The 12440-nt window shown below is 37.2% G+C and overlaps 1 protein-coding gene across 1 annotated transcript; it reads right to left on the bottom strand.

Moving 5' to 3' along the window:
- Nucleotides 1–5745: 5745 nt before the first annotated feature.
- Nucleotides 5746–6261, bottom strand: LOC111916440 (cucumber peeling cupredoxin). Its single transcript, XM_023912119.1, has one exon. It carries the CDS (start codon nt 6259–6261, stop codon nt 5746–5748), a length of 516 nt encoding a protein of 171 aa, XP_023767887.1.
- Between the last annotated feature and the right edge of the window lie 6179 nt (nt 6262–12440).

Here is a 12440-nt window from a genome sequence, read left to right on the forward strand (position 1 = left end):
TTTCCAAGGATTCCATGTAACGCCCCAGTTCTGGTATGTGATTTAAATAAAGTAAGTTTCAATTCTAGAGGGGTACTCGATGAGTCTGTAGCCCAACTCATTGAGTAGAGACGGGTTCTGCACGCGTTTTAAGTTGGCTACTCGATGAGTCCATATTCTTGGACTCGGCGAGTCTGCCAGTCTGGATGAAACTCTAATTTCAAGGGTTTGCACCCTATTTAAACATCATTATGCGCCTCAAACCAACCTCCATCACCCTCAGAATGTCCCTTACTAAACCCTAGCCTCCCTTTAAGTATATTTGGAGTATTTCTCATTTTGTGGGGGATTTTGGTGCATTTTGAAGTTAGAAGAAGAAAAGAGAAGAGGGGTTCTCAAGAGAAGCAAAGAAGATATGAGTTTATTGTGTCATTCCAGCTTCCATTAAGGTGTAAAGCTCGAATCTTTGATTGTCATCATGTAGATCTCCTTAAAATCTTGCTAGTGTTGTTTTTGAGCCTTTTCTAGACTTTAAGGTCGATTTATGGGTAGTTAAGATGAATGGGTTTCAGATCTAAGCATTTCAGGACTCCCTAAGCTCAAGGTTGCCACCTTTATTGAGCTAAAACACCCATTCCAAACCTAGATCTCCTCTTTTAGCTCCTTATTAGGCATTTTAGCTTATTATGAGCATGCATGAACGTAAAGTTAGAAAGTTTACGTATGAAATCAGTCCTAGGAACCCAGATCTATGAATTGGATGCTATGGAATCGAGAAAAATCAATTGTATAGTAATGGCATGCTTGGGACTCGGCGAGTTGCTCTTCAGACTCGGCGAGTTGAATCGTGAGTCCCCGGTTTTTCCCCGATTTGGGAGTTTAGGGTGAATCAGTGACTGGGAATGGACTCGGTGAGTTAGAGTTCAGATCTAGTGATGGAGGGACTCGGCGAGCCTACGCCCTTACTCGACAAGTACGGTCAACTGAAAGTTGACTTTGACCAGGAAGTTAACTTTGACCAGGGGTAAAACAATTATTTTACCCCTGAGGATAGTTATCAGTACCCGATCTAGTGTTTTTGGGATTTATAGCCGGTGAGTTCCGGAGCAGCAGTCAGCCAGTTTTAGAGTCAGTATCTCAGCAGCCAGCGTTACGAGGTGAGTTTTCCTTCCAGTAGGAACGGGTCTATGGCCACAATGCCGGCCCGTTTAGTTAGCAGTAGTTCCGAACCTCGGTCTGATGCAGTAGTTAGAGTGCCTGATGTCTTTGTGATTCAAGCATGTTTTGTGTTATGTGTTCCAAACCCTGGTCCGATGCAGTATGCAATATATGTATTCATGTTAGTTGGTATGTATATGCTATGCTATGTTCAGTCAGTTCCGAACTTCGGTCCGATGCAGGGGACGGGGTCCCAGTCAGTTCCGGACTTCGGTCCGATGTAGTTTCTGGACTTCGGTCCGATGCAGTGGGCAAGGCCCAATAGTTGTTTATATGTTATTGCATGGTATGTGGTAGTTTGGGGGAGCTCTCTATGCTTTGTGCTTATAGTTTCTGTCTTGGTTTTAGGTACTTTCGCTAGCAAAGGGAAGAGCTCGGGTTGATGGCATCACACACACCACAACTTCAGTTTTATCCTGCGAGTTTTACTCAGATCTTTTGATATGATTGATACAGTTTGTTTTGACACAGTTACTATGACTTTTGAGTTACTCATTTCATGGTTTCTATTATATGTGACATTCGATGATGTGATTTTTAGTAATATTAAAACAAAAATTTTGGGTCATATTTTGGGTCGTTTCATTCCAAAAGCAAAATTACTCTTCAATGAAGGGTCCTGTATGAGACAATTTTCATCAGTGAAAATTGCATATGTTTTCAAATGTGATGTGCGTTTTGGTATAGAAAGAAGATTATACTTAAACTGAGGAACATATAATACCCCATGAAGTATAATAGAGTCATGAATTTCCACATCACCAATTTAATTGACAGAAGTGTCAATGCCATTAGGAAGACCAAGAGAATGAGGCTGAAGAAGTTTAGTAAGTGAGACAAAAAATTTTGGATTAGAACAAATATGATCAGTGGCTCTAGAATCGATAATCCAAGATGTATGTTGCTGAAGAAGGTGAGATGAATTATAAACATTTGCACAAAAATGTTTAAATGAAAAAGAATTACCATTAGAATCAAGAGCGCCTTCTTAAATGGTGGAATTCACTTGAGAAGAAGAAGAGATGATATTGATGTAACACCATAAAACAATGTATCAACATTATCTCATTACCATGTATCAACATTATCTAATTACAAATCCCAAGATCAAATCATAATAAACTCCGCGGGTGTGTGTACAGATCATGCCGACGCCTTCCCGCGATCATCACTAGTACCTGAAACACATAACACATAAGACTGTAAGCATAAAAGTTTAGTGAGTTCCCCAAAATACCACTCGAACACATATTAGTCACTCAAGGCTATAACTCTGCTGACCCTGTGGTCAGTGTGTCTCACTGGGACCCTCTAGTCCCAACTCTCTGTGGGCCCTCTAGCCCTAACTCTATGGACCCATAGGTCCTATCTCTGGAAACTCTAAATCATGCATATCACATATCACAATAACACATAAATAGCATACAAATACACCGGCACATAACTCAACAGTACACTAGCACGTAACTCTGTTACCACTCTAGGTAAAATATAGTGAGAAGACTCACCTCAGATGTCTCGGTAAATCTCTGACTCGGTAGAAATATGGTCTAGCCTCCGCCTAATCACATAAAGTAAATACTCTCATAAATATAACTCTCGAGACTAGACTCAACCCTCTCTTGACACCCTCAGAAGGGTAAAAGACCATTTTACCCCTCTCTTATCACAAAGACCCCATTGTTGACCAAACCCTCAAAGTCAACGGTCAAACTTTGACCCGACTCGCTGAGTGCACTTGGGCGACTCGGCGAGTCTACATGTGTCCACTATCCCTCTACTCTCGCATGACACGTCGAGTCTTTCCCCTACTCGACGGGTTACACCTGGCATGAATCGCGGGGCCACCCCGACTCAACTCGCCGAGTCCCATTATGAACTCGGCGAGTTCCGCCTTGAACTCCAGTCCTCTATTTCCCTCTAACTCGCCAAGTCTTTCCCCCAAGTCGGCAAGTTACTCACTGAATGAACTACAGGAAACCCTAACCCTACTCGTCGAGTCTATTCTTGGGACTCGACGAGTTCATGCCATGCTCAAACTCAAATGACCTCCTGAGGTCAGATCCGTTCCTCTAACCCATAGATCTGGCCTCCTTAAGCAATATAAACATGTAAAGTCTGGATCTTGATGCCCATGTAAAGACCCAATGGCTCTATTTGAAGAAATGGCCTCAATATGTCACCCTAAGCTCATATCACCCAATGTCACCCATAAAGATCAAGGAGTTAAGATCTCTGGACCTCTTTGGATCCAGATCCGAAGCCTCAACACAAGAAGGGACCAATTACACCATCATCCACACTCTAAATGGGCGAGAAACCCTAACTCTCAAGGATTAACACCCAAAACTGAAGAAGGATCGAATATATACCTCAATATGAAGTCCTTAGGCTTTGAAATCCACATAATAGCACCCTCATTAGCTCCCTCTTGCCTTGGTCACCTTCTTCTTGCAAAAACACCCACACAAGGATCAAAAATGGCCTCTTCTTCCTCACAAACGCTCTAGATCTCTTAGGGTTTCGCTCAGGGGTCTGGTAGCCGCAAATGGTGTCTATAAGCCCCTTTAAATAGGTCCCAAACCCCGGGGATTAGGGTTTCATTAAACAGCACGGACTCGCCGAGTCCACTAGTCGACTCGCCGAGTCCGATCATTAACCCAGATAGAATTCACGATCCTACTCAACGAGTCTAAGCGTCAACTCGCCGAGTCCCTCAAAAATCTCCAAAATAAATGAATAAATAATGTACTTGGAAATCCGGATGTTACAATTGAGATTGGTATTGTTCAGCAATTGAAGTAACTGTTGATATTGTTCTGGAGAAAAACTCATATTGGAGGTATTGGTTACGTTATGAAAAACAGATGAGGATTCTTCTTTTCTTCCCTTTGTGAATTTGAAATTTGATGGGAATCCAATGAGTCTATAACATTGAGACTTAGTGTGACCATATTTCTTGTAGTGTGTACATGTGAGAAACTTTTTTGATGTTTGCAGATTATGATTTTTGTGAAACATTCATGGCAATGGCTTTAGAGTTAAACACATGAACAAAATTAATCTCTCTTTGTTGTTCTTCTTGAAGAATCAAAGCATATGCAGTAGATAGAGTGGGAAGAGGTTTCATCATAAGGATCTGGCCTCTGATTATCTTGTAGGAATCGTTAAGCCCCATAAGAAGTTGAATTAACTTCTGAGCTTCAAGAAATTTGTTAAGAGCAGCAGTAGCATTGCAAGAACACGAAGGAAAATCTTGAACCACACGCAATTCATCCCAAATTTTCATGAGTTTAGTATAATAAGTAGAAAACTCATCTGATCCTTGTGAAATTGAATATAGCTTTTGTTGAATTTGGTAAATGAGGGCTCCATTGGATTGTCCATAGCGCTGATTCAGTTCATTCCAAATTTGAGTTGCAATTGGAAGAAAAAAACACTATCAACAATATTCGTGTGAAGTGAGTTCAATAACCAACTGATGCCCATGGAATTGGCACGATACCAATTTGAGTAATTAGGAGAAGATGTATCTGGTTGAACACTTGAGCCATCGACAAAACCTAATTTGTGTTTTGCAGATAAAGCAATTGTCATAGCACGTTTCCAAGCATTGAATCCAACTCCATTAAAGAGATTGGTGACAACAATTGAACTCGGAGTGTCAAAAGATCCAAGATAATATGGACTTGAGACAGGAATTACAGTTGGATCAATCGAAGTTGATGTAGACATGATTGTTTACAGAGAAGAAAATGAAGAGATGAAGAAACGAAGATGAACAGTAAGATGTGCGGAAGATGAAGATCGAATCAATCTGATATCATGTTAATTTTGATGAATGAGGATCGATGAATGAAGAGAGAAGAATTGATTTTTCTCATGAATTTTCAGAAACTATTACAAAGATGATTATATACACCGATTAACAAGCAGCTATTCTAATGAACAACATAACTAACTCAAAGTTAAATTACTGAAGTACCCTTGAAAAAATAACAAGTATAACAGAATCTAACAAGTTATAACCGATGAAAGAATAGAGAGTATAGTTTCTTGAAGATCCCATATTCGACCGGTTCAATTCATTTAGAAACATTTTGCAAACAAAACTACCACTGATTAACTTTAGTAAGCATTAGACGATTAGTATGATCAAAAACTCAAATCGCTACATTGTTAATTGAGTTTATTCGTGATTAAACATTTACACAAAACAATCTAGAGAGTCTAGTTTCGGCTTTCCAGACAATTCAAGTCTAAGATCAACGTGTTATATATCCGTTCATGCAGCACACTCTTTGGAGAATGGAGATGAGGCTTCACATATACTAATAAAATGTAAAACTTTTTTGAACTAATTAACAACATAATCATCATAAAAAATTAAACACGAATACAAAAACTACATGCAAATTAAGATCTTTTGAAGTTTAAGACATCAAATAAGATAATCATATACCCCGTGGGTAAAGACTTAGGACACCCGGTCCGTATACTTGCCGGATGACACTTGCATCGAGTATATATAATGGTCGCGGGAGAACATCAAGGCAGTACCCTAACCGGTGGAGTAGAAGCGGCGGGCATTCTGACAAATATCATCATTTTCATTCCCTGGGAACAGTAGTTCAACATGGGGCATAAGAACATATATTCACCGGTATATGGTAATGTTACCAAAGCCGGCCCTTCTTCGTAAGCGTTTACTGGCGAAAGGGTGGATTCACAATGACTGTAATCATCCGAAAGCACTTGGTGCACATTGTACATTTCTGATTCAAAATCGAAATCTGCATGTTTTTTTAGTTCAAAGTAACGAAAACGAAGAAGCTTTTGAAGGGAGATTATTAGGTAGAACGTACAGAGAACGTCGCCGGGAACGAAGGTTTGAGAAGTCGACCAGTTGTTGTAGAAGTGAACGCTCGGAGGGATCGACCAGATGGAGCCTCCCACAATGTGTTTCACGCCACCGGCGGATGCAGTAAAGAGTAGTATAATTATTAAAGCTTGTGGAATTACTGCCGTTGCTTTTGAAAACCAATAGTCGCCGTGCGCCCCCATTGCCCAACGGCCACCGGATCCAGGGGAGGAGAGAGTGTATGTATGCAGTTGTAAGAAACGACGTAATGGTATGACGGTTACTGCAAATAAATTACAGTTTTCCTTGGAAAATGTAAGGTTTTTAATGGCTTTTTTTTTTTTTTTTTGACAAAACTGCAAAAATGTCCTTGTGGTATGCATTTTTTTGGGGTTTTAGTCCAAACCCCGATTTTTTTGGCTTCGTGGTCCTTTCGATCATGTTTGTACGTAAATTTGGTCCCTCGTAAAATTGAAATGACTGTAATGCGCTTCTTATATATATTTTTTTATTTTTTTTTATTTAATTTAAATGAAAAAGAAAATAAATAATTAATTTGGGCCTCTCTCTCTCTCTCTCTCTCTCTCTCTCTCTCTCTCTCTCTCTCTCTCTCTCTCTCTCTCTCTCTCTCTCTCGGAAGCCATTCTCACGGCATCACCACCCAGTTTTGATTTAGGGAATTTAAGATTGCTTCAAGAAATTTAAATGCCAAATTGATGGCTTAAACAAACATTTGTGAAGCAAAATTACTAAAAATCAATGAACACAACGAAGAACTACATGTAGCATCAAAAGATCATTCAGACAAAAGATCAAACACTTGGTGGGCATCAACTACACACCCAAACACACACACACACACACACAAAACCAACCTCCTCCATGTCATCTTCATCACATCACTTGCAGAAGAAAAAAAAGCAGAAAAAATTCACTCCTCCCACTTCCTTCTTCTTCTTCTTCATTTCCGGCCATTGACTCCAGTAACAATTTTTTTTTCCAGTCAAGACTCTCCCAAACTTCTGTCAATACGTTCTCAAAAACATCAGAGAACACTCTAATTGTTCTCACTTCCTTCTTTAAGAATTTACAGACAACAATACACCCACTAATGATTTGGGTTTAATTCTTCATCATCGTCATCTGGTCCCCGATCCTCCTTGTCAAATGGTGGAGATCAAAGAGTGTGTCAGGTAGAAGAAGAAGAAGAAGAAGAGAAGGTGGGGTTACAATTGTTTTTTCTCATTCTGACAGAGACTAAGTCGGAGGAGGAAAGGTCATCGTTTGAAATCTTCAAACCCCACCTCTTTATCTCTGACCCCCTGTACTCTTCTCATTCAGACCCGAAACCCAAAATCAAAGGGGAAATCAGATGGTTTTTGTAGCCTTTTACTCCAAACCAACAAAAATTCACGGAAAAAGTAAAGCATACATATAGATCTTTAACTTGTTTACATAAACTGATTTCACTCGTTATTGATGTAACCACCCTTTGGAGCTCCAAATCCTTGAGGTTTTTGTCCCTGAAATCAGCCAACCAAGATCCAAATCCTTGATGAACCCGTTGATGGTGAGCTTGTAATGATACAATGTGTGGGGGTAGGATCGAACGTGCTATGGTGTAGGAGGCTGAAGCTGAGCGGCGATTCAATGTTTTCCAGAAGCAGTTTGTTAATGGTGGTCGAAAGTGGTTTAGGGTTTTTTCTTTAAAATTGTGATTCTTTCTTGTTACGATCACAAAAAGAGGAATTGTGTTCTTAAGGAGAGAGAGAGAGAGAGAGAGAGAGAGAGAGGGTGGGCCTCTTCTTATTTTATTAATTATTAAAATAAACAAATTAGTATTAGATTTAAAAAGAAATGAAAGAAAAATGGAAAATAAATACCCCAAGGGTATTACAGTCATTACACTATTCAGAGGGACCAAAAACACAAGGAAACTAGTTCAAAAGGACCATGAAGCCAAAAAAGTCAAGGTTTGGACTAAAACCCCAAAAAAATGCATACCACAGGGACCATTTTTGCAATTTTGTCTTTTTTTTTTTTTCATAATTGACGTTTATATCTACATTCCTATTCACCTATCTAATTTTCGTCGGAACCAATTCACGACTAAACTGTAAAAGTAATCTTGTTATTATATTGTTAGTATTTTGTTGTTAGAAGTCCAACAAAAAAAAATAGACAAAATTGCAAAAATGGTCCTTGAGGTATGCATTTTTTTGGGGTTCTAGTCCAAACCTCAATTTTTTTGGATTGATGGTCCTTTTGACCATGTTTGTCTGTAATTTTGGTCCCTCGGAAAACCGAAAAGACTAAAATACCCTTTCTAATATACTTTTTATATTTTTTCTATTTAATTCAAAGGAAAAATAAAATAAATAACTAATTTGGGCCTCTCTCTCTCTCTCTCTCCTAAAACATACTTGCACAACTTCAAAATCGGACCCAGGAAGCTCAAAATCATATGTTCAGATGTTCTTAATCAAACATAGTTCCATAAACATAAAAAACCATTTTTGTGCAGGCTCTGAGAAACTTCAAAATTAAACCCAAAAACCTCAAACTTATGTGTTCATACCCTCAAAATCGATATGAGAATCTACAGCACCAACCAAAAAACCAAAAAATTTACACAAACGATGAAGAAAATTAATGGATAAAGATATTTCTTTTACCCATACTAAACCCATTTCCTTGTCTGCTTTGCCCAATTCAAACCTCTCTAAATCCGATCAAAACCATAAGAAAATAAGAATCATGAGTGAGCAGGAAGATTATTAACTTGCTGGATATTTCTAGACCTATCTGTTGTTTACCAATAATCTCAAAATCAAGTGTTTCCAAACCATCTCCAAACAGGGTAAATTGATTGTATCCTAATCTGGGTTTCAAATTTGCTTCTTGAACAAAATCACACACATCAATAAACATGAAGATCCATGGTTTGGTGTATTGGCAACTCACTGATGAAGAATAATATTCCAGATCAAAAGGGAAATTGAGATTAAGGGTTCTAAATCTGCATTCGTCGGAGAAAGGGGTTATTGGTGGAAGGAGGGGGTGTCACCATCACCGATTTTTGGTTGGATTTGGGGTTATAAAAAAACTATCTCAGGCTTTTTGCAAATTAGAAACCAGATATGAAACTTTTTGCATCCAACTATGGCAAATTGAGAGATGAGTCCGCTAAATGCTCATAACCACCATGAGCAGTAAGTGGTCCGAGGAATTAAGAGATATGTGTGTATGCATCTGAAATGGTTTCAAGAAGGTATATGTGTGTGAATCAGAAATCGCTCCTTCCTCCGGTCACTGCCCCTCCCTCTTTCTTAATCAGAAAAAATTGTGATTGCCTCCATCTTTGGATAAAAAACTAGAGCTGGAGGGGACGAGATTAGAGCACTGATGAGGTTCTGCAACTGGAACAACTCTAACAATATGAAGTTCGGACCTGTTTTGATGAACATGATGAAGATCTAATATGGGTTTGTTCTTGAAATAAAGGTTGAAGATAGAAGAGCACAAGAATCGAGAGCATGAAATCATTTTTCAATTCCAAATCTAAGCATATCATTTATATCATTTAGTGTGTGTAATTACAATGTGTATCTATGTGAAATTGTGTGGGTTTGTTGAGGAAGAAGACGATGAGAGAGAGAGAGGTGGACCCGGTTTTATATTTAATAATAATAATAATTTTAAAAAGTAAAAAAAAAAATTAAATTCATTAAGGGTATAATAGACTTTTTAGTTTGGACAGGGAGTAAAACTGCATGTAAACTAGCTCAAAAGGACCACCAATCCAAAAAATTCGATGCTTGGACTAAAACCCCAAAAAAATGCATACCACAGGGACCATTTTTGCAATTTTGTCAAAAAAATATTGTTTTTCTTTCGAGAGTTGTAACTGTGTAACTGTGGCTGGCTGACATTAGTCGCCAGTAAAGGCTGACAGAGTAATGGTAAAAGTAATAGCGGCGACATGTCGCCGGTAAAAAGTTGCCAATACTAGTCTGTCGTTGTTATTGCTCAAAATGTCGTCAGTAATACCATATGTCATTCTTGTCGCCGGTAATAGTTTGTGTCGCCGCTAATGATACAGGCGTCAGTAATTCCCTTTGTCGCTGGTAATAGTATCGCCGGTAGTAGTGTCGCCGGTAATAACATTTTTTTCATAATTTTTATTAAATCAACGATTCTGGGGGCAAAAAAACCAATACATAATGACATTAAATGCAGGAAAAAATACATGATAACATTTGATTAGGTACCAAATAGTGTTATAATTAATTTCATACCAAAATAAACAACCAAAGTTTTATAATTCCGACAAGTACCAAAGTGTCACAACAAGTCTAACATAACAGAAACTAATTATCCGACGAACCATCACCTCCGTTCCCGTCGTTTCCTCCTTGATCTTTCCCCGATTGAAAAAACGTATAAAGGTCATCCCTACACGATGAGTCATTGAGTATTGCTCGAAGATTTTCCAACTAGATAATAAATTACAACATATATAAACTTTAAGTTAAATTATCAAACATAAACAAAAACTACCAAATCAACATGCATTTATTATTGCAAAATACATTGCTATTTTTAAACTAGAGACAAAAAAATAAAGCACATTGCTATTTCTTGCACTTAAAACATAAACACAATTACCAAATCAACATGCATTTATTGATCATTATATAGATACATAAGACTTTGAAATTAAATAATCTACTTTTTGTGCTAAAGAACCTTAAATACAATAAATACCAAAGTATATTGTTATTTCTTGCACTTAAATACAAGAAATACCAAAAGTACATTGGTATTTCTTGCACTTGGGACAAAAACACAATTACCAAATCAACATCCATTTATTGATGCCAAAGTACATTGCTATTTTTAAACTAGGGACAAAAAACAAAAGTACATTGTTATTTCTTGCACTTAAAAGATAAACACAATTACTAAATCAACATGCATTTATTGATCATTATATATATACATGAGACTTTGGAATTAAATAATCTACTTTTTTCATGCTAAAGAACCTTAAATACAAGAAATACCAAAAGTACATTGTTATTTCTTGCACTTGGGACAAAAACACAATTATCCAATCAAAATGCCTTGATTCATGCCAAAGTACATTGTTATTTTTAAACTAAGACAGAAAAACTAAAGTACATTGTTATTTCTTGCACTTGGGACAAAAAACCAATTACTAACGCTTTTAGAAAATAATCACCACAAACCAAAACTACCAAATCAAAATGCATTTATTGAAATTAAATAATCTTGTTTTACCTATGATGGTTGTGAAGATTGTGGTGGCGGTTGTGATGGTTGTGCAATCGGCGAGATAACAAAATGTTTTTGGATGATGACTCTAATATGGCCATGTCATTCACCTAATACTTTCTCGAAAGTAGCTCTTTCTTGAGCGGGTGTTAACTATCTTTCACCTTCTTGTCATTGTGTTTGTTCTAAGAGCTCTTCCACTAACCGAATCTGTGCTTTCCAAAAGTGATTAATAATCCACATTGTTTTTTTTGTATAAAAAGACCGCATTCTCAATAATAATATCTTACCTTATATGTATTACATTGTTTTTTCTATCTAAGCATTGTACTTTTTTTTTCTTTTTTTATTTGTAACATTTTTTTTTCAATTATAGCATTGTGTTACGCTTTTATTTTTAGGCTAGGCATTAATGATGATGTAATAGTGTAGGTCAACATTTGTAAATTGTTTTGAAATAATAAGATCTATTATTTGAATATTATGCGTTTTATACTTAATTATTATAATTTATTGAATTAAGGATAAAAATAAGCATCGAAAATAAATGATAGATAACCCTGATATATATGAAGAAAGTTGTAGTGGTCGAAATAAGGATTCCAGAGATATAAAGAATACCGAAATTCGAGTTATAACGAAGAAGTTATGACCTGTCAAAGTTTCGCGACAAAACCGGCATGACGTTGTATGACGTAAAAAGTGAATTTACGATAAATTGTTTTTTAGCATAAGTGATCTAAACGAAGTTCGTAGCATACGTTAAACCGAGAGCGTGCATAAAAAGAATGTCCAAATCTGACTTCGTATGAGGAAGTTATGAATTTTCTAAGATTTGGCATAGTAGTATACAGCCCAAAACTCGAAATTTGAATCGAATGATTTTTAGCCGAAACAACCTAAACGAGAATCGAAGGTCTCGTCAATATTAGTACAATGGTAAAAGACAGACAAACATGGATGTCGGATGAAGAAGTTGTGAATTTTTAACGGATTTTCTTGTCCTGGTATGTTAAAAATAATAATATTAAAATAAAGTCAAAATTAGCCGATGGAGTCTAAACGAAAGTTGTAGAGTATAATC

The sequence above is a fragment of the Lactuca sativa genome, chromosome 2 (genome assembly GCF_002870075.4).
Source record: "Lactuca sativa cultivar Salinas chromosome 2, Lsat_Salinas_v11, whole genome shotgun sequence".
NCBI classification, from domain to species: Eukaryota; Viridiplantae; Streptophyta; class Magnoliopsida; order Asterales; family Asteraceae; genus Lactuca; species Lactuca sativa.